The 27998-nt window shown below is 36.1% G+C and overlaps 1 protein-coding gene across 1 annotated transcript; it reads left to right on the top strand.

The window, feature by feature from the left end:
• anxa5a (annexin A5a) lies at positions 1 to 27992 on the top strand (the record flags this gene model as incomplete). The annotated part of the gene is made up of 11 exons (XM_083890763.1): positions 1 to 79; positions 3316 to 3410; positions 7876 to 7989; positions 10997 to 11087; positions 12780 to 12859; positions 13177 to 13227; positions 15261 to 15354; positions 24406 to 24501; positions 24648 to 24706; positions 25883 to 26005; positions 27933 to 27992. Exons 1-11 carry the CDS (start codon positions 67 to 69, stop codon positions 27990 to 27992), a joined length of 876 nt encoding a protein of 291 aa, XP_083746889.1. The 5' UTR covers positions 1 to 66.
• Positions 27993 to 27998: the final 6 nt, after the last annotated feature.

The following is a 27998-nucleotide window of genomic DNA, read 5'->3' as shown; positions in this document are numbered from 1 at the left end:
AGAGGCAGCGTGAGACCCTTCACCAAATTCGACGCCAAACAAGATGCTGAGTTCCTCCATAAAGCCATGAAAGGAATCGGTCAGTTTTCAAATACACGTGTGGCTCCCTTGTAAATTGAAGATGTTGTGATGTTTGTGTTTGTTCTGAGGGCGGCTGCTGGTGAGGAACCAGCAACCTTTTCCGAACATTTTATTATTTAAAGGTGCATTAGGTACTAAATCTACAGCAACTGGCCATAAAATCCTCATAATATGTCAGAGACACTCAGGAATAATATTCATAAAACATACTGAATTCACAACAGTACAGCTAAGATATTTGCATTAAAAATATATATTTTGCTCACTGCAAATCATGTTTTGGCATGTGGCGCCACCTACCGCCGTCTACCAATCATTACAGTCAGAAGAGTCTCAGCTGCCGAGCAACCACGGGTTGCCAGTTGCGTCTGAGCTACAATGGCGGAGAAAACGAAACCTTAAAGACCTCTGTATTTTGAATTTGAGTGTAGTGACCGTTTTTGGCCACATTCTTACATATGGCGCCTTTAAATTGAATGCAAGTGATATTTGTATTTACATAGTCACACTCCAACACATCATTAATAAAGAAAGACACAACCAAAACAGGCTTTTGTAGGTAGGTTTGTTTTGCACATTAGTTTACCTGCCCCTGACTCATTTGTCAATCCTGTTACTTCACAAAAATGTGTGGGAAAAATGATTGATAGCAACACTATCATTAAAAAACCAAGGAGACACATTACAAATCAATCTTATATGTGCTCATTTTTCTTCCTTTATGCACTTTTTTAATTGAAAAATATTCAGACGACACCATAAATCTGTCTGGGTAGAAAAGCAGAGACACACAAGTAGTGCAAATGCAAATGTTTATGTTTAAAATTTAATTCCATTCTCTGGCTATCAGTCACTGAACTGAACACAAACTTTTTTTTTTGTTTTGTTTTCTAAGCAATTTCTCTGCTTTTAGCCATTAACGTCATTAATAATGTCTGTAACTTCACTGAATAACTTATGAAGAAAATCCATTCACTTTTACCCTAAGTGACAAATGTGGCTTATTGAAGAGTCGTTAAAGTTTAAAAATGTTTCTTTTTCCATAGCTTTCAAACATAAAACCCAATAACGACACAGCTGTCAGAAAAAAAAAACCTTTTTTTGTTGTTTCGTTTTCAGGACAAGTGAAGTTGTTCTGAGTTTAGGAAATAATTGTGCTTTTTATTCTCTGTGTTTGGTCTACTAATTAGAGGAGAACTGAAGTCTCGCAAAGTCTCAAAGTCAAAACTCGACAAAACAAAACCTCCAACCATGCGTCACAGTTATTTCCTCAAAATGTTTTTTTTCCCCCACAAACACATTAATGAGCACTTATACTGAGTCACCGCCGCAAACCATTTAAACAAACGCAGCAGCAGTGAGCGAGCGAGTGAGTCAGTCATTAATCTGAAAGGTTAAAACAGTTTGACATCTTGGAAATAAACTTGCAATTAAAAATGTTAATGCGTGTAAATATAAACAGGTGATAATAAATAAATAAATAAATAAATAAAGGAACATGACTTTATATTCACTCAAAGATGATTTATATGGAACATGGTATTAATTTTGTTGTGCAAAATAGATGTAAATGTGGATAACGATGAGTTTAATTACACTGCATTTGTCCTTAGACCCTCACATCGAGGGAGGAAAAACTCGGGCAGCAGGCGTCACATGTACACAAACAAGTTCAGCAGATCACACACAAAACATTACATTTACAGAGAGAGGAAAGAAAGTGCTGTGTTTGTGAAGATATGCAAGAAAACCTTGGAATGTTATTGATTATTGACATTTATTTAAGGTCTAATATGTCACTGAAAATACAATTGGAACTCTATTGTCTCATCTCTTACCTGATGCAAGAAGCAGAACGGTTAAGGTCAGTTTTCCAAAACACAAAAATAGTACCTACTCAACGTGGGAGGAGTCATCATTGCACAGCTAAGACAAACGCTGAGCTGCTAAACTAACATTTTCATAGAGACGTACAGGTGCACCCACACAAACAATTATAGGGAAACACAAGTGAAAACAATAGTTCCACATGACACTCAGGTAAAACCAAACATATTATTAACTAACGCCATTAATGTTAAGGCATGACGCGTTTCCACGACGACTGACCGCAAAAAGATGCGTGACGTCATGTTTACGTGCCTCCTGGTTGTTAAAATGAGTCTCTAAAGCAGGGGGCACCAACCTTTTTGAGACAGAGAGCTACCTTAAGGGTAAAAAATAATATGGAGGGCTACCATATAATATTTTTTTGTTTGTTTACCATTTAAATGAGTAATATTATGCATTCAACTGCATACACATTCATTCCAGTGCTTACTCCTAACGATTATCAGTTTTTATAAACAATATCAAACATATTTTACTGAGCGATCATACGGAGACATGCAAGTGAGGTGAAGTAAAGTGAGCCCGCGGGCACTGTATTGGCTGCCTGCGGGCTACCAGGTGCCCGCGGGCACCACGTTGGTGACCCCTGCTCTAAAGTAACGCTAAAGTTTTTAGTGTGGAGTCCAGGCACTGTTTACCAGTTAGCTCCGTTATCTCCGTTATCTCCGTTATCTCCGTTATCTCCGTTAGCTCTGTTAGCTCCGTTAGCTGCGTTAGCGTCTTTAGCGTCGTTAGCGCGCCTACAGTCCAACTGGAGCGTGCGCTACAAATAACCAGCATACCTGTAGTATGTGTGCCTTTGTTTAGCGTTACTTTAGAGACTAATTTTAACAAGCGGGAGTCGTAAACATGACGTCGCACGCGTCTTTTTCCGGTCAGTTGTCATGGAAACGCGTCATGCATTAGCGCCAGTAACGCCGCTAATGGCCCAGCACTATTATTAACACATTGTCATTTCTGTGAAGACTTTAAAGTGGATTTGTTTTTCATTTATTTTCTCACTGGTACCTGGTGCAAATGCAAGTTTTATTATTGTTTATTATTGTTTTTCCTGTGTTTATGCTATTATATTGAAATAATATAACTGTGAAGGTCACCTGCTGCTCTTGAGCCGTCATTTTCAGATGTGCTGGAGTCTTTTCAGAAGATATTGATTAAAAGATCACTGGCCTAATCTTCTCTCAGGGGTCAAGTCACTGTATATTATATATATATAAGCTGTCAGTTATTATTTATCACGTTATTTATCCCACACTATATTTCCTTTTATAAGCATCTTTGTTTATGACAATTTTTAAATGAAACGTGTTTCATAAGTTAATGCTCATCTGATGTGTGGTTCAGGTACGGATGAAGACGCCATCTTGATGCTCCTGTCGGCGCGAAGCAACGATCAACGCCAGCAAATTAAGGAGGAATACAAACAGACCTATGGAAAGGTAAGGACAGAATGGGCCAGTGGGAATGAAACATTAAGCTCAACCAGCACAGCACTCACTGATGGACGTTTTAGAGCTGGTCATATCGGCGCCTGCGTCTCCCTCGCTCCCAAACATGAACCTGAACGACGCTCAGTATGAGAGCACTTATACGTGACTCAGAGGTCTGTTCTTCAAGTTTATTGCCTTCGCCAAGGATGCTTGTGCTTTTGGTTGCGTTTGTTTGTTTGCTCATATGTGAGCAGCAGCGTTAGGGTTTTTGATTCAATTTGCCGGGCATGACGGTTATGGTCTGACAAAGAAGTGATTAGATTTTGGCACAGATTTAACCGTGTTACAACCTTGAGAGGCAGGCGAATTTTAATTCATAACTTGGATTGAAACGACACAAAATGAAGACTGAAGCATACGATTGATGGGGAATAATGCTTTTGTGGGAAACTCTGAGACTTTTGTCTCTCAAAGTGCTTTCTCTAACCTTTTCCTAAAATGCTCTGGAAGACAATACTTCCCAATATCGTTCAGCTCTAGAACGATTAAAAATATAGATGTCATGACATCTCCCAAAACTGCCCCCTGGTGGCTGGCTGTCACAAACCCAGCTTTCTCTATAGTATGTACTTTTTTGTAGAATGATGTAGGTTGAAGGATTCTGATAATATGCTTTTTTATTTCTTGTTTGTTATCAGACTGACAGCTGACGATGACTCGTAATTTGAGTGGGCAGGAGTACAGTATGTGTGTTACCTTGAAATCACGACTGCTCACACTTTGTCTGACTAAAATGGCGTCACCGACATAAGACGGTAGACCATATTTTCCAGAAAAGTTTAGCTTACTTTTTTTGTTCACGAAGAATTACACATCGTCCATCTTTATGTACACAGCCAATGGGGTGACGTGAAATGGTTTGGTCATAACTGATTAACTAAGAATATTTAAGAGTATCTATAATAAATGTTTTTAGTAGAAACCAATACAATAACCAATAGATACTCACAAACTCGAGTATACCAATACTATTTATTTTCTTTTTTTTTTACTGTATGCATAGTGAAGAATTCGATATATAGATTTTACATACCCATCCCTATACTTTTAAGTCAGACATCATTTAAAGTGTCTTATATCAACAACCTATAGGCAATCTGATGACATGATTTTTTATTTCACCAACCACATAAACACACCTGAGCAAAAAATGCTGAAATTTCTTTTAAATTGGATTGAATTTGTGAAATTTGGAAAAACATCACATTTCAAAGTTCGCTTGGCTCGTTTTAATAAAAAAAAATGAAATAAAAACACTATTTGTGACTTCTGCACAACTACTCCTCACGACTCACCAGTTGCGATACGAAACGAATCCCAACTTTGACTCAACAACATCGTAAGACTAAATAAAGACACACATTTAGTAAAGCCTGAAGATGTGACCTATAAACACATGCTCCTAAGGAGTTGTGTATTATTCCAATGGCAATTTATACCAACTGTGCACCTGTGGCACAGATTTGGCACCGCGTGAGCACTGCGGGTTAACGACCTGTAAATCAGGACAGTCACAGTAAACTCAACCATCATTCTGTCAACATGGCTGCTGTGCTCCTATTTGACTTAAGTTAAAGTTAACTTAAGTTCTCACATCTTGTCGTCCTTAGCCACTGCAGCTGAAACTACCCCCCCCCCCCCCCCCACCTCCACCCCTCAGTGAGTGGCACGATGCCAAATCAGGCTTGCATCAATATTTAAAATCTAATAATGTCGTATTATATGAATACATTACTCACAGGTGTCATTTGTCTGCAGATGCAGGAAGAGCAGTCTCCCAGAGAGCAGCATTAGCAGTTAGCTTCTACTTCGAGGCATTTTTTTTTTTTACTGTCATCAGCCCTTAATGTTCCATCACGCTGCCTAGTTATTTTATGACCACCTGTGGAGTGAAAGCACCAAGTTAATTTGCTCAGTGTGAGGTTTTGCAGGGGAAAAAAAAGAACACTTTGGCAAATGAAATTGCCGCCTGCAGTATAAATAGATGACGCAGTTCGGGAGATCATATGAGAAATCATGAAAGGGGGGGGGTGTCTGTGAATATCACTGTGTTTTTATCAAAAAAACGAGGCACAGAACGAGCCCCATTTGCTTTTATCGCCGTTTCAGTGAGCTTTTGTTGCCGGGCCGTAAAATATAATGAGACACGTTCTAAAACTACTCATTTGCAGTAACACGTGAAACCCAGAGCAGGTGTGAGGAGAAAAAAAAGAAAGTTACAAGTGACATCTGTCAGTGCAATGGTGGCATCTCTTTAGAGTCTATATTCCCCCGTGTTCACAGTTCTTTTCATTTTTATGACTGACTGTCTGCTTCCGCATGTCGACGACAGGACTCTCGCGGGGATTTGATTTGATTGTCTTTTAACAGATGGGGTTATGGTGGTGGTGGGGAATTACACAGGAAGATGGAGAACAGAAGAGAGATGGATCGTGTGTTGTGATGGTTTTCTGTTAAAGGACTGGTTAAGCAGTAGCTTGTTGGACTTGTCTGTGTATTAACCCTTTAACACATGCTTATTTTAACCATAAATGATACATTTTTACAGGATAACTTTCAATATCTAGTTTTTTATAATTTACTGCATGTTAATTGTTAGAGCTCCAGCACCCATGACAAATTGCCTGGGAATAATACACAACTCCTTATATGGACATCCCGGGGGGGTGTATTTATAGGTCACATATTTAGGCTTTAAAAAATGTGGTTTTTTCATCTTCTTGTTGAGTCAAACTTAGCATTAATTTCACATTTTTAGCAGTGATATAAAATAGCAATAATTAGCCGTTATCTTTGTGTCAATCCATCAGGTCTTATTGTAAGAGTTATACTGTATGTGATTAACTTCATGCATAAATCAAGCACTCAGCTGTGGAATTTGATTGGCTGCAAATCCAGTGTGTAAAATCTAAAAAGTAGTGCTGGACACGTTAACGGAGTTACCGGCGCTACCAGCGCTACCGGCTTTAACGCGTGGCGCGTTTCCATGTAGACTGACCGGGAAAAGACGAGTGTGACGTCATGTTTACGTGACTCTCGATTTATTAAAATGAGTCTCTAAAGTAACGCTAAACTTTAAAAACAGAGGCACACATACGCAGTACACAGGTACGCTAGTTATTTGTAGCGCTGCTCTTTTCATTTAATAAACAGACAGCTCCAGTTCTACTGTACGCACGCTAACTGTGCTAAAGGAGCTAGCGCAGCTAACTGGTAAACGGTGCCTGGACTCTGTGTTACTTTAGAGACTCATTTTAACAATTGGGAGTCACGTAAACATGACGTCACGCGCGCTGCGTTAACGTGCCCAGGACTACTAAAAAGTCTTTATTGGATGAAATGTGATTTATCACATAAACAGTTTGATTAGACCACCACCCAAAGCCACAGCTGCACTACATTAACAGCTAATTGGTAATTATCAAAATCATTTTCTATGTTTCTGTAATGGCTAATAAATCACTATGTAGAAGCTCTTGAACCAAAATTATAATTTTAATGCTAAAATATATCTATAATTGTTCTCCATTATCGTTATTTACTTGCATTCCTGAGCAGAAACATTTAGTTTTGGTGGTTGAATGTTATGCTTGGTTAAGTTCTGTTTTCTCAGAGAAGAAGACAATAATATTTTTGTTTTAAAGTTTTAGAAAGAATTCTCTTCTCTGTTGTTTTTTTTTGTTGTTGTTTTTTTTACAACAGATGGTCTAATAGATTTGAATTATGCATAATCACTTACTTTAGGAAATAATGGTGTTACAGAGGCTGTTGTCTGTCATGTTCATGTGGACAATTGCATTTTAAAGTGGAGGGTTATTACATAAACACATTCAAACGACAACCTTTCTGGTATGAAAAGGGCCAGTTTAGTTCCCGAAGGAGGAGGAGGAGGAGACCATTAGATGTCATTAACTGTTACTCACTGAACCTTTAAGGAAATGTCATCTCTTCTAATGGTCGTCGACAAATTCCTCTTAAAATGACAAAGATGCTTTGAAACGTTATATAACACCTCAGCTCTCTCTGACACAGGGAACCTGATCGTCCTCTTTTTTCTTTTTTCACATATTCTCTGACTCATTTTTGATCCACGTCACACAGAAATACATCTAATGTAAAACTCTACATTTGACAGATCCTGGTATGATTTACATTAAATCTACTTGGATAAGTAGCTCATGAAAATGAAAGGCTTCATGAATTGACTCCACAACGCCGGTCTTTCTGGTTCCTCAGGGTGTCAGAGCATGTAAAAGTCGTATGAAAATAACGGGAATAAATCTTTGCATTTCATGTTCACTCATCGCAAAAACGAATGAAATGTATAATCGCTCATGATGTAAACGATGCAAAGACAAACTCAATTACTATTGTTTTTCTCTTCCTCTTGTCATGAATCCTCATTTGGACGCAGGACTTGGTCAGCGCGCTGAAATCGGAGATCGGCGGCCTGTTCGAGTGTCTGATCGTGGCCCTGATGACCCCGCCCATCTTATACGACGCCACTCAGCTGCACAAGGCCATCAAGGTATGACGGATGAATGTTTTAGTCCGAAAGTACGTCCTACACAGACTTACTTTCTCATGGCAGACATTTCACCTTTCTTCCGTTTCCAATAAAACCAGCAGGCACTGGAACTCATAAATGGAACTCAGCCATTATTGGTTGCTGCTACTTCAAACCTGTGACTTTAAATGTCTGCCAGGAGAACAACCTGTTTCATGTTGATAAGCCGTTTGACACGTGTCCACGCCGGTTTATCTGAGGAGGCAGACTCCACACGTCCTCCGAGCTTTTAGCTTTTGTCTTTGTGGGAAAAAAAAGAGGAGAAAAAAACTAAAATAAATGAGCGTCTACTTTTATACGACAAGGTGGTTAAACTCCATAATAAACTTTTCAAATGACAATAAATCAAGCAGGAGAAAATTATCTCTACTGTAGCCTCTTTTACTTTTTAGCTTAAAGGCTGCTGATCCATCACTGTCACACAGAAACAAAAATGTGATAATTACACATAAGACAGACTTTAGTTTTTTCTTTAGTTCTTACCCTGAGACCCATGGTTCTCAAACTGTGGTACGTGTACCAGCAGTGGTAAAGTGAGCTTCCTCTGGTGGTACTTGGGGAAACATCAGAGTCACCTTATCTCTCGCTCAATCTTAATCTAATCTCACTATAGCAGTGTGTGAAGTATATGTGAGGAAGAGGATTATGAGAGAGCAAATTATCTTATTTGGAATAAATCTGCCTCCTTTGCTCGACCTATTTATCCCACTGTATTTTAACGTTATGGTGATAATAGTGTTACTTTGAGAGCTCAGTATTTTCTCAGGTGGTATTTGGTGTAAAAAAGTTTGAGAACCACTGTTGTCGGAGCCAGGTCTTAGCTTTATTTGTGAGATTTCCCCCACCCAACCACTAGGGGGTTGTATTTCATTTCTAATATTCTGCCTGAGGCTGGCCCGGGTGTCATGCTGGCCGGGTTATTTAAGGTCACCTGTCAGGGGCAAACAGTTTTCTACTGCGCTTGGTTTTAAGTTTGTTTTACTGGAAATGGAAAAATAAATCGCTGATATCATTTCAGACACCAGGGAAGAATCTGGTCATGATTTATTTACTTGAGTGCGAGTAAAAACAACACCTGCAGCCAGTAGCACCACAGTACAGGACTACAGGAGTCGCCACATAGAAAAAGCACTCATTGTTTTCCAGTTTGCAGGGTCAGTTAAAACAGGTTCTTGAATAGTCACCAGGGGGCGATATTTCCGGTTGCTAGCACTCTCATGCTTTATGAATTTTCACTACAGGTGGGATCTTTATTTAGGGTGACAGTAGGTATGTTTACATGGACACAATAATCGGATTAAAAGCCTGAGTGGAATTAAAATAATCTGAAAACTCTGATCCAATACATCGTAATCTGATCATGACTTCCTGGTTTGGTGCCATCTCGCGTCTGATCCACGTAAAACGTGATGTTGTAACTGCTGCGTTAACCATTCCAACAACAACAAAAAGTATAACGAACAACAGACAGGAGGAAAAAGAGCTACTCTAGGTGTTGGTTTATTTTGCAACCAGAAAACTGTGCGTCCGGTTCTTATATACAGTTTCAGTGGATCCTGTCTCTAAATAAAAGCTAACACGGACATTATCTACAGGACCTCATTGCTCCGGTCGTGTTTGACGAAACTCTTTGTGGTCACGACGTTAAAATCAGACAGCATTGTTTATCATTTTCCTTTTTAAAAAAAAGATAAAAATCATTGTTGCATCTCTAAGCTTTCATCAGCTGCAGCTTCTTGTGTGACCCTGACAGCCTGGAAAATGACAAAGACAAAGACAAACAATGGCAAGGACATGAGTCAGTTCATTTGATAAACAAAAGATTCATACTACAAAAAAAAATGTCGCACGCAACGTTTCCTTGCACACAAACTGAGCCAATTTACATATTATTACTGGTGGAAGATTGGATCAAAACAGGAAGAAACATTACTTTATGAAAACATATTGAAAACTTGTGTTTCTTGCTTGTTGAATAAATACCATCTAAAGTGCAATTACTGTGTTGTTCCATTTAATATCAGGTTGAAATCAGAGTACAGGAAACTCCATAATGGAAATCATCAGTCGTGAAGAATCTTATTTGTATCAGTGTCAGGTCTGTTTAAGAGGTCAGAGGTTAATGATGTTTTTTTTCAGTCTGGAGACATAAATGATGGAACCACTTTCAATTTCTGTTTTCTGTTTTTGGTATCACCTCGAAAAATGATCTATATAATATTACATTTTTTCTCCATTTCAATTCAAGTGTGAAATGATGTGCGTCACAGCACTGTGTCCAAATGTGCTAAGATAAGATGTGATGTTCACAGCAGCACAGATGGTAAATCATGCGTTTTAATTGTGCATTATTAACATTTAGAGATACTAAAATATAGATATAATAAGTATAAATATTAATGAAAAAAATAAAAATACAATGTAGAAAGAAAAGATTTAATTTTTTTATGTTAAAATTACCAGTAAAAGACTTCGATTTAACATTGTCTCTGAATGTATTTAACTGTTTTAATGTTTAAATTGACTCTTTTAATGCTTTTACTCTGTAAGCATCTTAATATTTGTCTTATTTCATTGCCTGTTTTGAAAACACAGGTTTCGTTCAGTAATTCAAGGCTCATAACATGAGGAAAAAGGAAAATGTTAAAGGTCACTTTTAATGGAACTTTTTCCTCCTTCCTTCCTTTCTAAAAACAATAACACACACGCACTTTAATTTCCATTTCCATTAAATGAAACACCTTGACAGTGCCATCCCACTCATTTTATTCATTTGTTTATTTAAATTCAGTTACTATTTGTTCCTTAATCAGTGTGTTTTTTCCCTCTTTTCTCACACTATTTTTCTTTTTTTAAGACCACTGTTTGGGATAAATGATACGAGATAAGGTTGCTATGAGAACACCCGGCCACTGGTGTCCATGGTTGGTTGTTTCATTTCACATATTATTGTGTTTTGTGTTCCCAGGGAGCCGGGACTAACGACGAGGTGCTGATTGAGATCCTGGCCTCCAGGACCGGCGAGCAGATTAAAGAAATCGCCAAAGTGTACAAGAACGGTGAATGTTATACTCAGCTGTGAAAGAGAGTGAGAGAGAGAGGCAAAAAGCAGCTTGTATGTGTGATATGATAACAAGGTTTTTAACCAGAGTAATTCCAGTTCTGATGCAGTAATTGCCACCTTAATCTCTGCCTTCCAGTCACTTCTAAAAAAGAAATACAATTTCCTGATTGGCAAGAGCACAAAAACAAACCAGAAATAGACAATAATTTGTCTTAAACCTGTGATTATGATGATACAAACTGACTGCAAAGAATAACGACGATAAAAGAGGTGTTTCTTGTCTTCATTTACATTGATCCTCTCTTTATAAAATGCTGCTTTCACTCTGTTATTTGCTTGAACACTGGGGATCAATTCTGGTGATAAAAAAAATTGATTTACAACAAGGTGCTGCCTTTTTCCTCCTCCTGCTTCGTTCTCAAGTTGACAGTTAACACATCACGTGTCAGATTCTCTGTGTGTTTTTTTATACTGCGTCAGTGTTTTTATTTATTTACCTCTTCTTTTCCCCTCTGTTATCTCCAAAGTGCCGTCAGGAGACGTCGTTGTGCCATAATCAGCTCTCGACACAGCAGAGGTTCTTATTATGGCACAACAACAACGACGGCTCCTGAGAGAAAATACCTGCGTTCTTTACCGCTGTCAATTCCTGCTTCTTCTTACATCAGTGACCAAATATTAATAGCAGCGTTTTTAGCTGCGTTCAGGGACTTTTGTTGTTTGGGTTAGATGAAATGATGATTGTCAGGGAGTAAAAGGACTTAAATTACTACAAAAATCTGTTTGCTGAAGACACTTTGTGCTGTTTTGTAAAAACCCAGTTTAGCGTACGATGGATGTAAAAGCTTAAGATTGCTTCTTTTACTTAGAAAATTATTTTCTAACTTTTATATATATATATATATATATATATATATATATATATATATATATAGGATTATATGTGTGAGCTTCTGTCTTTTATCTGTTATTCTGTACAGCGCTTTGGTCGACTGTGGTTGCTTTTACAAATAGCAAATTTGGATTGGGTTGGAGAATTTCAAAATAAAACAACACATTTACGATGCAAATTATTAATCTATTAATTAAAAAAAAACCCACAGAGAAATTACTTATTATAACTTGATATCATGTGAGCCACGAGTTTTAGACCTCTGCCATGGATACTTAAAAAGTATTAAAGTCATAAATCGAGAAAACAATCAATCTTTCAAAAGTCTTAAATGTTAGAAATACATGGGCAGCAGGATTTAATGATTTTTTTTTCTGCTGTTAGAATTTCAAAAACAAACTGAAATGGTAAGATATAAAAAATTATAATAATTGACTGAATGTCTCTTGCAGTAAAAACAGAATAACACCTTTTTCCACTTTTCTCTCTCATTAAACACTACAAAAACATCCTAAATGGCATCTTTTAAAAACACCCACAAACCACAATGAAATAGAATGTGACAACAAAAAAGACCCCGAAAGGCAAAAAAAAAGAGGCCAATTTATTTGATCAAGAGATAAAGAAAGACTACGCTGAACCCTCAGCCAACTAATCTAATCCCCGCTGTCAGAGATCTTCCTCCAAAACACAAGACAGACACTCCGCTGGGGTTGATTGCATCCATTAGTGAGTGTTGTGACCAAGGAGTGTAAAGCAATCTTCCGCCACAACTCTTCCCTTCTTTCCCCCTAGAGTTTGGCAGCAAGCTGGAGAAGGATATCTGCGGCGACACCTCTGGGAACTATCAGAAACTCCTGGTGATCCTGCTGCAGGTAGACACTGATAATGAGAACCTGTGGTGACGCCATTACAAAGTCATGAGGTTTAGGTGTGAGCCCGGGGACGGGGGGACGGGGGGGACGACATGGCAACCCACTCCACTTGGTTTCTATAATGTGTTTTTTGCTACACAGACAGAATTGTAATCTCCCCGTGGTTCCGGGACACTTGGTGGGTAATTTAATCTTCAGGGGGATGAGAGAGGCTCAGAGTCCCTCTGCCTCTGTCCACACTAACCAACTTTTGCTTTTTTGTTTGTCCACCTGTCTGTCTGTCTGTCTGTCTGTCTGTCTGTCTGTCTGTCTGTCAGGGGAGCAGAGAGCAGAAAGTCGACGAGGGCAAGATCGAGAAAGACGCAAAGGTAAGAAGAACAAAACATTGTCAGTCACCTGAAAGTGTGTAAGAATTATGGCGCTTTCCCACGACACAGTTCCAGCACGACTTGCCTCGACTCTACTGTTTGTTTGTTTGTTTTTTGCTTTTCCATTTGGGATAGTACCTGGTCCTAGGTTCCAAGCTGAGCCAATACTAAAATGTGACATCCATAGACTGCCACTGATTGGTCAGAAAGAGTCATGAGTGCGACGTCCGACACAAGAGTCAAACCCGATTGATGCCGAACTGTAGATCAATTAAAAGGTAGTGCTGGGCACTAGGTTAACGCATGATGCGTTTCCATGACGACTGACCAAAAAAAGACGCATGTGACGTCATGTTTATGTACCGCGACACCGGAATCTGGGAATCCAGGCACCGTTTACCAGTTAGCTCTGTTAGCTGCATTAGCTCCTTTTAGCGCCGGTTAGCGTGCCTACAGTCGAACTGGAGCGGTCTGTTTATTAAACGTAAAGAGCAGCGCTACAAATAACCAGCTGCCTCTGTTTTTAAAGTTTAGCGTTACTTTAGAGACTCATTTTAACAATCGGTAGTCACGCAAACATGACGTCATGCGCGTCTTTTTCTGGTCAGTCGCCATGGAAACGCGTCATGCGTTAACGTTGACGCCGTTAATGCGCCCAGCCCAGCACTATTAAAGAGACTTGAAAACCTGCGCTAATCTCCAACATTTAGCAAAGGAAAATCTCAATATTCAACAGAGGACTCTGGTGTATTTAGCGAAAACACTGCTCAAAGCCAGCGATCGTGAGTTTGAATCACAACCCGTATTTCAGTTCAATGAACTGATTCGAATGATTCAACACTGAAAACAACTGCTTTGCTCGTGTCGCGTATGAAAAGACATCACAGCAGTTTTGTGCATGCATGGTGACTGTGCAGTGGAAAAGCTCCATTAGTGACATCTAATGTGAGATCACAGCTTGTGACAAACAAACTTCTGCAGTGTTTGGATTGAGCCGGAACTGTTTGGTACACAGTACAGACACGTCTTTCTTTGTATACTGGCATTCTTATCTGTGGTAGCGGCACTTCTAACGAGATGCCAGTTAGTTTGAGAGAGTCTAGTGTTTGTTTCTAGTGTTTTAATTTGAGAGTTTTTATTTTTATCGTTAAACAAAAACAAAATCTATCCAGACAGATGATCCGCAGTGGCAACAAGCCGGAGGAGGAGGAAGAAGAAAACCAATATCTATTATTAAAAGATTTTGTTTTTTTCCACAGGAATAGGATCATAACAGGACGCCACATTTTAAAAGTTTAAACATTATGGATACATACAAGTTGGCAAAATGTGAAACACAAGTCCAGTTTTTAGTTATTTTAAATATGGGCTAAATGTTTAAATAGATGTTGCAAACATCATGGTTCCAGCAACTGTACCCAGTGGTAGAAATAATAATTCACTGTACCATCCATAAACCATCAAAAAAGCATAAATGTGGAGAAATTAGAATCTATAATACATTTATCTTTATTGCACCGTCTACTTTTAAATGTCATTTTGTAGAGGATTTGATCGGCTGCTCGTCAAAGTGCCGCGAAGCTAAAGGCCAGGGAAACTTTGACCGAATCTGTCAATAGAATAAAGTCATTAACCTTCAGGAGGAACGGGCTCATAAAGCATTTCTCATTTCTGATATTGAGCTGTGAATTGGGATCCAACACAGGTAAACACTAATAAGGGTTTGATTAAGGATGAATCAATAGTGTAAATTCAGTTATTTATATTTAATAATGAAGGAAATATTTGGCCCTGAAATGCAGAAATTCTCTTTAACAGTAGAGAAAAGGGGGAAAAAAGAATAATATTTGTGTTGTTTTCAGACAGTACAAGGTCTCACATCAGATTAAGACCTGGTTTTAGGGTTAGGGTTAGGTTTGGGCTCTTAGTTGTGATTGTTAAGGTTAGGGTAAGAGGCTATGGTAAGCATTATGTCTATGCTGTGTCCTCATTAAGATATATAAACACATTTGTGTGTGTGTGTGTGTGTTCAGGACCTGTATGCTGCTGGTGAAGGCAGGTTTGGCACAGATGAGGAAAAATTCATCACAATTTTTGGCAACAGGAGCGCCGAGCATCTCAGGAAAGGTGAGGTGTTTTTGTTTTGTGTGTCATTTTGATTAAACGTAATAACCGTTTTCAGTCACCTGCTCTGTAGATAAATAAACTATAATTTAGACAGTGTTGAGATAAATGTTGAACTAATTAACCAAATGAGAGACATAAAGGTGCAGCGTGTAAAACATTAGCAGCATCTATTGGTGTCTGCAAACGTTAATGATGATAAAACTGCAGTTCATAACAACCAGGCGAACTACGGTGGCCTTCATGTACCAGAAAGAATGTTGTTCTCCTTTGTTGGTGATAGTTTGTCTATAAAACAAACATTTGCTTTTATTTGAAAACTAATTCTACACTTTTGAATTCATATGTATGGGTATTATATTCAATTTATGTCAATAAATCGTTTTTACACACTGAACATCTGATCAACTGCAAAGTAAAGTGGATTGACACAAATTAAGGAAAATTAATGAACTAAAATATGAAATTAAAATGCAGTAATACTTGGTGAACAGCATGCAGAGACCAAAGCGTGTCCACTGTAAACAACACACAATTCACAGAGAACATGACACAGAAGCCGGAGTTTATTAAAGTGTAATGAAGCACAGCCTTGGCAGAAGTCCTGCGGCTCAAACCTTCTCGCTGTGAGGAGACGTCAGGAGAGGGAAAATGGCTGACCTTAGTTTTCGACTCACTGAAAATTTAAAGTGGAGGGACCTGAGTGTCCGAAAGCACGTCAGGGTTCAGATGGAAATGAAGTCAGAACGTCATGGGACCTCGAGAAATCACAAACTACACAAATGTTCCCATGATGACGCAGATGATTGTTTGACCAAGTATGACTTTTGGACGTCAGATGATGTCCAAAAGTCATCATCTGACTTTTGGACATCTTTTATTGACAAATAAAAGTCAAAAAACATTTTGGTCCAAAATTTGACAAAAAATTCATACGTCCAAAATGTGACAGAAAAGTTATATATGCGGTATGTTGTCCAAAATGTGACAGAAAAGTCATACTGCGGTATGTTGTCCAAAATGTGACAGAAAAGTTATATATGCGGTATGTTGTCCAAAATGTGACAGAAAAGTCATACTGCGGTATGTTGTCCAAAATGTGACAGAAAAGTCATACTGCGGTATGTTGTCCAAAATGTGACAGAAAAGTCATACTGTGTTATGTTGTCCAAAATGTGACAGAAAAGTCATACTGCGATATGTTGTCCAAAATTTGACAAATAAAAGTTAAAAAAAAAAATTGTACAAAATTTGACAAAAAAGTCCAAAAAAATAATTTGGTCCCAAATGTACGGTGGCCCTGAGGTGCAACACACAAACGCAAATCAAAAAACACAAACGTAAATAAAAATACAAAAACGCAAATCAAAAACACAAAAACATTAACTCAAAACGAAAAAACACAAATTACACAACACAAAAGCAGAAAACACGAAAACATTAACTCACAACGCAAACACAAAAGCAGAAAACACGAAAACATTAACTCACAACGCAAACACAAAAGCAGAAAACACAAAAACATTAACTCACAACGCAAACACAAAAGCAGAAAACACAAAAACATTAACTCACAACGCAAACACAAAAGCAGAAAACACAAAAACATTAACTCACAACGCAAACACAAAAGCAGAAAACACAAAAACATTAACTCACTTTAGCTCACTTGGTAGAGCTGCCGTTCCATGTAGAAGTGCACACTACAGTTAGCCCCAGTTGGAATCCCGCCCCAAGCAGAAAACACAAACACAAAAGCATTTAACACAACAACATTATCTCACAACGGAAACGCATATCATAAAACGCGAACAAATTTTGGAAGACATCGTATAGTATGACGTTTTTGTCAAATTTTGGACCAAAGTTATTTTTTAACAAAAAATTTTAATATTTTGGACGACATGCTTTAGTATGATGTTTTTGTCAAATTTTGGAAGACATTGTATAGTATGACTTTTTTGTCAAATTTTGGACGACATAGTATAGTACATGTTTCTCTCAAATTCTGGATGACAGTAATCCCACCCCATTCAGTACATTAACATGTTTTGTTATTTATGGGTGATATTTGACCTTTCTTGCCAAAGCCCGGGATCGATCCAGGGACTTTCAAATCACCAGACTGACGCTATCACAACTGAGCTATAGCAGCACTCTGGTGTGTGCTATTGTGAGCTACAGTGTAACTTTTTAAATTTTGGACGACATCGTATAGTATGATGTTTTTGTCAAATTTTGGGCTAAAACATTTTTTTCAAAAAAATTGTCCGATTTTGGACGACAGTATAGTACGACATTGAGGTCAACGACATAGTATAGTATGACGTTTTTGTCAAATTTTGGACCAACCTTTTTTTTTCCCAAAAAATTGTCTGATTTTGGACGAAATAGTGTAGTATGACATTGAGGTCAACAACATAGTATAGTATGATGTTTTGGTCACATCATACTATACGAGAAATGTTTCGAAAAAATTGTACCATTTTGGACGACATAGTATACTATGACGTTTTTGTCAGATTTCGGATGACATCCTAATTCCACCCCATTGAGTACATTGACTTGATTTTAGGTGATATCTGACTTTTATTGCCAAAGCCCGGTATCGATCTAGGGCAGGGGTCACCAACGTGGTGCCCGCGGGCACCTGGTAGCCCGCAGGCAGCCAATACGGTGCCCGCGGGCTCACTTCACTTCACCTCACTTGCATGTATCCGTATGATCGCTCAGTAAAATATCTTTGATATTGTTTATAAAAACTGGTAATCGTTAGGAGTAAGCACTGGAATGAATGTGTATGCAGTTGAATGCATAATATTAATCATTTAAATGGTAAACAAACAAAAAAATATTATATGGTAGCCCTCCATATTATTTTTTACCCTTAAGGTAGCTCTCATCTCAAAAAGGTTGGTGACCCCTGATCTAGGGACTTTCAAATCTTCAGACTGACGCTCTCCCAACTGAGCTATTTCAGCGCTCCAGTGTTTGGTATTGTGAGCTACAGTGTGACTTTTCAAATTTTGGACGACATCGTATAGTATGATGTTTTTGTCAAATTTAGAATGACATAGCATAGTATGAAGTTTTTGTCAAATTTTGAAATAGTGTAGTATGACATTGAGTTTGACGACAAAGTATAGTATGACGTTTTGGTCACATTTTGGGCAAAAAAAAAAAAATTGTTTTTCTGATTTTGGATGACATAGTATATTATGACGTTTTGTCAAATTTTGGACCAAAATATTTTTTCCAAAAATATGGTCAGATTTTGGACTTAATAGTATAGTATGACATTGAGGTCAACGACATAGTATAGTACGACGTTTTGGTCACATTTTGGGCTAAAAAAGCTTTTTCAAAAAAATTGTCTGATTTTTGACGACATAGTATAGGATGACGTTTTTGTCAAATTTTGGACCAACATTTTTTTTCCCAAAAAATTGTCAGATTTTGGACGAAATAGTGTAGTATGACATTGAGGTCAACAACATAGTATAGTATGATGTTTTGGTCACATCATACTATACGAGAAATGTTTCGAAAAAATTCTACGATTTTGGACGACATAGTATAGTATGACGTTTTTGTCAAATTTTGGATGACATCCTAATTCCACCCCATTGAGTACATTGACATGTATTTTAGGTGATATCTGACTTTTATTGCCAAAGCCCGGGATCTATCCAGGTACTTTCGAATCTTCAGACTGACGCTCTCCCAACTGAGCTATTTCAGCACTCCAGTGTCTGGTATTGTGAGCTACAGTTTGACTTTTCAAATTCTGGACGACATCGTATAGTATGATGTTTTTGTCAAATTTAGAATGACATAGCATAGTATGAAGTTTTTGTCAAATTTTGAAATAGTGTAGTATGACATTGAGGTCAACTACATAGTATAGTATGACTTTTTGGTCACATTTTGGGTTAAAAAAGAAATTCTATTTTTTTTTCCGATTTTGGACGACATAGTATAGTATGACGTTTTTGTCAAATTTTGGACCAACATGTTTTTTTTCAAAAAAATGGTTAGATTTTGGACTTAATAGTATAGTATGACATTGAGGTCAACGACATAGTATAGTAGGACGTTTTGGTCACATTTTGGACTAAAAAAGTTTTTTCAAAAAAATTGTCCGATTTTGGACGACATAGTATAGTATGATGTTTTTGTCAAATTTTGGACCAAATGTTTTTTTTCAAAAAAAGTATAGTAAAGCATGACATTGAGGTCAACGACATAGTATAGTACGATGTTTTGGTCACATTTTGGGCTAAAAAAAAAAAATCAATTTTTTTCTGATTTTGGACGACATAGTATAGTATCACACAATGTGACCAATGTGTTTTGGTCACATTTTGGGCTAAAAAAGATTTTTCAAAAAAAATGTCCGATTTTGGACGACATAGTATAGTATGACATTTTTGTCAAATTTTGGACCAAAATGTTTTTTTTCAAAAAAATTGTCAGATTTTGGACGACAGTATAGTATGATGTTTTGGTCACATTTTGGGCTAAAAAAAATGTTTTGAAAAAATTGTACGATTTTGGACGACATAGTATAGTATGACGTTTTTGTCAAATTTAGAATGACATAGCATAGTATGAAGTTTTTGTCAAATTTTGAAATAGTGTAGTATGACATTGAGTTTGACGACAAAGTATAGTATGACGTTTTGGTCACATTTTGGGCTAAAAAAAAAAATTCAAATTTTTTTCTGATTTTGGATGACATAGTATATTATGACGTTTTGTCAAATTTTGGACCAAAATATTTTTTCCAAAAATATGGTCAGATTTTGGACTTAATAGTATAGTATGACATTGAGGTCAACGACACAGTATAGTATGACGTTTTGGTCACATTTTGGGCTAAAAAAGCTTTTTCAAAAAAATTGTCTGATTTTGGACGACATAGTATAGGATGACGTTTTTGTCAAATTTTGGACCAACATTTTTTTTCCCAAAAAATTGTCAGATTTTGGACGAAATAGTGTAGTATGACATTGAGGTCAACAACATAGTATAGTATGATGTTTTGGTCACATCATACTATACGAGAAATGTTTCGAAAAAATTCTACGATTTTGGACGACATAGTATAGTATGACTTTTTTGTCAAATTTTGGATGACATCCTAATTCCACCCCATTGAGTACATTGACATGTATTTTAGGTGATATTTGACTTTTATTGCCAAAGCCCGGGATCGATCCAGGGACTTTCAAATCTTCAGACTGACGCTCTCCCAACTGAGCTATTTCAGCACTCCAGTGTCTGGTATCGTGAGCTACAGTTTGACTTTTCAAATTTTGGACGACATCGTACAGTATGATGTTTTTGTCAAATTTAGAATGACATAGCATAGTATGAAGTTTTTGTCAAATTTTGAAATAGTGTAGTATGACATTGAGGTCAACTACATAGTAAAGTATGACTTTTTGGTCACATTTTGGGTTAAAAAAGAAATTCTATTTTTTTTCCGATTTTGGACGACATAGTATAGTATGACGTTTTTGTCAAATTTTGGACCAACATGTTTTTTTTCAAAAAAATGGTTAGATTTTGGACTTAATAGTATAGTATGACATTGAGGTCAACGACATAGTATAGTAGGACGTTTTGGTCACATTTTGGGCTAAAAAAGTTTTTTCAAAAAAATTGTCCGATTTTGGACGACTTAGTATAGTATGACGTTTTTGTCAAATTTTGGACCAAATTGTTTTTTTTCAAAAAAATTGTTAGATTTTGGACTTAATAGTATAGTATGACATTGAGGTCAACTACATAGTATAGTAGGACGTTTTGGTCACATTTTGGGCTAAAAAAAAATTATATTTTTTTTCCGATTTTGGACGACATAGTATAGTATGACGTTTTTGTTAAATTTTGGACCAAAATGTTTTTTTTCAAAAAAATTGTTAGATTTTGGACTGAATAGTATAGTATGACATTGAGGTCAACGACATAGTATAGTACGACGTTTTGGTCACATTTTGGGCTAAAAAAGTTTTTTCAAAAAAATTGTACGATTTTGGACGACATAGTATAGTATGATGTTTTTGTCAAATTTTGGACCAAATGTTTTTTTTCAAAAAAAGTGTCAGATTTTGGACTTAATAGAATAGCATGACATTGAGGTCAACGACATAGTATAGTACGATGTTTTGGTCACATTTTGGGCTAAAAAAGATTTTTCAAAAAAAATGTCCGATTTTGGACTTAATAGTATAGTATGACGTTTTTGTCAAATTTTGGACCAAAATGTTTTTTTTCAAAAAAGTTGTCAGATTTTGGACGACATAGTATAGTATGATGTTTTGGTCACATTTTGGGCAAAAAAAAATGTTTTGAAAAAATTGTACGATTTTGGACGACATAGTATAGTATGACGTTTTTGTCAAATTTAGAATGACATAGCATAGTATGAAGTTTTTGTCAAATTTTGAAATAGTGTAGTATGACATTGAGTTTGACGACAAAGTATAGTATGACGTTTTGGTCACATTTTGGGCTAAAAAAAAAAATTCAAATTTTTTTCTGATTTTGGACGACATAGTATAGTATGATGTTTTTGTCAAATTTTGGACCAAATGTTTTTTTTCAAAAAAAGTGTCAGATTTTGGACTTAATAGTATAGCATGACATTGAGGTCAACGACATAGTATAGTACGATGTTTTGGTCACATTTCGGGCTAAAAAAGATTTTTCAAAAAAAATGTCCGATCTTGGACGACATAGTATAGTATGACGTTTTTGTCAAATTTTGGACCAAAATGTTTTTTTTCAAAAAAATTGTCAGATTTTGGACGACATAGTATAGTATGATGTTTTGGTCACATTTTGGGCAAAAAAAAATGTTTTGAAAAAATTGTACGATTTTGGACGACATAGTATAGTATGACGTTTTTGTCAAATTTAGAATGACATAGCATAGTATGAAGTTTTTGTCAAATTTTGAAATAGTGTAGTATGACATTGAGTTTGACGACAAAGTATAGTATGACGTTTTGGTCACATTTTGGGCTAAAAAAAAAAATTCAAATTTTTTTCTGATTTTGGATGACATAGTATATTATGACGTTTTGTCAAATTTTGGACCAAAATATTTTTTCCAAAAATATGGTCAGATTTTGGACTTAATAGTATAGTATGACATTGAGGTCAACGACATAGTATAGTATGACGTTTTGGTCACATTTTGGGCTAAAAAAGCTTTTTCAAAAAAATTGTCTGATTTTGGACGACATAGTATAGGATGACGTTTTTGTCAAATTTTGGACCAACATTTTTTTTCCCAAAAAATTGTCAGATTTTGGACGAAATAGTGTAGTATGACATTGAGGTCAACAACATAGTATAGTAGGACGTTTTGGTCACATTTTGGGCTAAAAAAGTTTTTTCAAAAAAATTGTCCGATTTTGGACGACATAGTATAGTATGATGTTTTTGTCAAATTTTGGACCAAATGTTTTTTTTCAAAAAAAGTGTCAGATTTTGGACTTAATAGTATAGCATGACATTGAGGTCAACGACATAGTATAGTACGATGTTTTGGTCACATTTCGGGCTAAAAAATATTTTTCAAAAAAAATGTCCGATTTTGGACGACAGTATAGTATGACGTTTTTGTCAAATTTTGGACCAAAATGTTTTTTTTCAAAAAAATTGTCAGATTTTGGACGACATAGTATAGTATGATGTTTTGGTCACATTTTGGGCAAAAAAAAATGTTTTGAAAAAATTGTACGATTTTGGACGACATAGTATAGTATGACGTTTTTGTCAAATTTAGAATGACATAGCATAGTATGAAGTTTTTGTCAAATTTTGAAATAGTGTAGTATGACATTGAGTTTGACGACAAAGTATAGTATGACGTTTTGGTCACATTTTGGGCTAAAAAAAAAAATTCAATTTTTTTTCTGATTTTGGATGACATAGTATATTATGACGTTTTGTCAAATTTTGGGCCAAAATATTTTTTCCAAAAATATGGTCAGATTTTGGACTTAATAGTATAGTATGACATTGAGGTCAACGACATAGTATAGTACGATGTTTTGGTCACATTTTGGGCTAAAAAACAAATCAATTTTTTTCTGATTTTGGACGACATAGTATAGTATGACGTTTTTGTCAAATTTTGGCCAAAAATGTTTTTTTTCAAAAAAATTGTCAGATTTTGGACGACATAGTATAGTATGATGTTTTGGTCACATTTTGGGCTAAAAAAAATGTTTTGAAAAAATTGTACGATTTTGGACGACATAGTATAGTATAACGTTTTTGTCAAATTTAGAATGACATAGCATAGTATGAAGTTTTTGTCAAATTTTGAAATAGTGTAGTATGACATTGAGTTTGACGACAAAGTATAGTATGACGTTTTGGTCACATTTTGGGCTAAAAAAAAAAATTCAAATTTTTTTCTGATTTTGGATGACATAGTATATTATGACGTTTTGTCAAATTTTGGACCAAAATATTTTTTCCAAAAATATGGTCAGATTTTGGACTTAATAGTATAGTATGACATTGAGGTCAACGACATAGTATAGTACGATGTTTTGGTCACATTTTGGGCTAAAAAACAAATCAATTTTTTTCTGATTTTGGACGACATAGTATAGTATGACGTTTTGGTCACATTTTGGGCTTAAAAAGATTTTTCAAAAAAAATGTCCGATTTTGGACGACATAGTATAGTATGACGTTTTTGTAAAATTTTGGCCAAAAATGTTTTTTTTCAAAAAAATTGTCAGATTTTGGACGACATAGTATAGTATGATGTTTTGGTCACATTTTGGGCTAAAAAAAATGTTTTGAAAAAATTGTACGATTTTGGACGACAAAGTATAGTATGACGTTTTGGTCACATTTTGGGCTAAAAAAAAAAATTCAAATTTTTTTCTGATTTTGGATGACATAGTATATTATGACGTTTTGTCAAATTTTGGACCAAAATATTTTTTCCAAAAATATGGTCAGATTTTGGACTTAATAATAATTTAGTAGTAATTTTTTTTTCTGTTTGTTTTCTTGTAGTTTTTGATGTCTACAGGAAACTCTGTGGCTCTGACATTGAGGACAGCATTAAAGGGGAGACCATTGGAAATTTAGAGAACTTACTGCTCGCCGTTGGTAAGACCCATGAGTTAAATCAAAAACAAGACACAATGACAAGAATATGAGTTTCTTCCTCTGATGTGATGATGTTAAAGATGAAATACTGCACCGCATGAACAGCAGAAAATAAGTATCTGCACTTTTTCTCATTTCCTCCACAGTGAGATGTGCCAGAAGTGTCCCAGAATATTTTGCTGAAAGCCTTTACAAATCTATGAGGGTTGGTAACTTTCCTTTCAACATACAGTTTAACAGTTTGTTTTAGAATCACATCCTGAATGCAAAAACAAAGACAAAATAGACTCATAGAAAAATAATGAAACGTGGCAATGACTTAGGTATAATACCACAGAGTATTAGAGCCAAACTGAAGGAAGACAAATGAATCTTTTCGAGAATAAAGTCATGATTATTATTCAAGCAAAACCTCAGATAATCAATCAGTGTGAAGATGAGGAACACAGAGCATTTTGTGCAAGTAATATTGGGTTCAGCTTCACAAATACAAGGAAATACGTCTTCCATCAGCACCACATTATCATCAGCGCCAGGACTTTTTGTGAAGGAGATCGTGAAAGAGACCGAGTCTGATTCAAAAGAAATAATCACACAGACTCGGAGGAAATCATCGCTTGTGGCGGAGGAAATGGCTGGTAGTTGTCGACTGCAAGGCTGATGCTGGTTACATCTGTGTGCTGCTGCTATTAATATATTGTATAAAAATAAATACAATAAAATGCATTATTAATATTATTAATAAATATGTGCAGCACATTTTCTATCATTCAACTTTCATACACATTCACATGCTGCCATTAGGAGCAAAGTGGGGTTGCCCAAGGGCAAGTCACCATGTGACCATAGCAGAGCCAGGAATCAAACCCACAACCTTTCAAGTTGAAAGAGAACCCACTGAGCCACCATGAGCCAGGCTACTTTACTGACGGCAGAGAAACAGATTACAGGTTACAACAATGTAACCTCAAATAATTCCCAGAATTGTCTTAGAAACGAATATTTAGTTCTCACAAGACGTGTATTTTGATGGTCCTAATCTGGCTTTTCCATTACATCGTCACAAATCTCCAAGTCTGATGCTTCTTTGAGTTTCTCCTTACTGTTGTTACTGATATGTGAAATCAGTATATTGAGTACATCTTTAAAAACCCTGTTATGGCCCTTTAATGAGTAGATTTACACGGTCTGTGCCATGAAATAATAACGACAATCTTTACTCATAGAGCAGATTAAAGTGATTTAGAAAGCAGCAACAGAGTCATCAACATCATCAACATCACTAGAATTAATTCAACATAATAAAAAGGAAATTTCAATTAGTTTCTTCATTTAAACGACTGTGTTAGAACTCTGTAAAGTTTTTTTATTTTTATTTTAGCGCGCAGGGACTGACGACGACGCCCTGATGAGGATTATGGTGTCCAGGAGCGAGGTGGACATGTTGGACATCAGAGCCTGTTTCAAGAAGCTGTACGGACATTCTCTGTACACCACCGTCCAGGTACGACTCACGAGCAATAACGATAATCTAATCCTTGAAAAGAGATTACGTTCGGTACGGGGTGATGTAACCGCGGCTGTGCGTCATTCACGTCAGTGCAGTGACACAGTGAAGCTCAGCGATGAGACTCTCGCTCTCTCCTCATACGAGCTGAAGTGCGTTAATCTGTTCTCCCGGGGCCAGATGTTCCCACAGAGAAGATGGATTGGCGTCCCTCAATGACAAATCACTGAATAGATGAATAAGACATTATTAAAAAAAAGTAGATGCAGTACAATGTCGCTGTATTAGATGGGTTAGGGTTAGTTTTTTTTTTACAGTTTTAGTCGATTTCAAACCTTGTTTTTTACCTATATTTATACTAAATTACAGTATTTTCTTTACCTGCTGACATCATTAAGTTTCTCTTTGATGACTATTTAAAATAAAAATAGCTGGTGTATTGTACATGTGTACTTAATAACGCTGACAACAAACAGAGTAAATTTATAAGCGATGATGGGCAGTAAATTGGCTGTAGAACAACAGCTGTGTTAACACATCAGGTTTGTTATTAAGCTGCTTCGACTGCAGCTGTTAGTGATTCCCACTGTAGTTTATGGACCACATTAAACCTGCAGAATGACTCAGGCCAAATGTTGTCGTCACACAAACGCTTCTTCTTTTCTTTAACTATTCTTTGACGTGACTATATACAATAACGTTGGAGAGATTGGGACGGAGTGTTAGGGCCAAACTTCTTTTTCTACAATAAAATTGCAATAGTGTGAGAATAAAGTCGTACTCTTTCGAGAATAAAGTCGTAAGATTATGAGAATAAAGTCGTAATCTTTCCAGAATAAAGTCGTAATAGTATGAGAATAAAGTCGTAAATTTTCCAGAATAAAATCGTTATCTTTTGTGAATAGTCGCAACATTATGTGAATAAAGTCGTAAAATTATGAGAATAACGTTGTAATCTTTCGAGAATAAAGTCGTACAATTATGAGAATAAAGTCGTAATCTTTTGAGAATAAAGTCGCAATATTATGAAAATAAAGTTTTAATCTTTCGAGGATAGTAGTAAAATTATGCAAAGAAAGACCTAATCTTTCGAGAATAAAGTCGTAATAGTATGAGAATAAAGTCGTAATATTTCAATAATAAAGTCGTAATAGTATGAGAATAAAGTCGTAATCTTTCCAGAATAAAATAGTTATCTTTTGTGAATAAAGTCGCAACATTATGTGAATAAAGTCGTAATCTTTCGAGAATAAAGTTGTAATCTTTCGAGAATAACGTCGTAAAATTATGAGAATAACGTAATCTTTCGAGAATAGTCGTAAAATTATGAGAATAAAGTCGTAATCTTTTGAGAATAAAGTCGCAATATTATGAAAATAAAGTCGCAATGTTTCGAGAATAGTAGTTAAATTATGAAAATAAAGACCTAATCTTTCGAGAATAAAGTAGTAAAATTATGAGAATGAAGTCGTAATATTTCGAGAATAAAGTCGTAAAATTATGAGAATAGTCGGAATCTTTCTATAATAAAGTCGTAAAATTATGAGAATAAAGTCGGAATCTTTTGAGAATAAAGTCGTTAAATTATGAGAATAAAGTCATAATCTTTTGAGAATTTGTTATTATTATTATTATGATTATTATTTTCGAATCTTGCACCTGGAAAATACTCCTATTACATAAAAAAAAAAACTAAAACTAATAAAAACTAGCAAACCCGCAGTAAAATCTAATGAAAAGTAACACATTTTAAAAACAAAAAGGGCTACTAGCATAAGCCCCAACGTGGAAATAAAAGAGACGTAAATAGAAAAATATATCCCTTACGGGCGTTTGCACTAACCAGAGGTAAATCAATAAAAGGAGACATGTGAATGTTATGACCAAAATAAAATTCCTAATTCTGTCTGTTGTGTTTTGGCAGGAGGACACGAGTGGAGACTACCAGAAGGCTTTACTCTACCTCTGTGGTGGAAATGATTAATGTTGT

This window comes from Microchirus variegatus (genome assembly GCF_963457635.1).
Source record: "Microchirus variegatus genome assembly, chromosome: 6".
Classification (NCBI taxonomy): domain Eukaryota; kingdom Metazoa; phylum Chordata; class Actinopteri; order Pleuronectiformes; family Soleidae; genus Microchirus; species Microchirus variegatus.
This window is presented reverse-complemented; position numbering and strand designations above follow the sequence as displayed.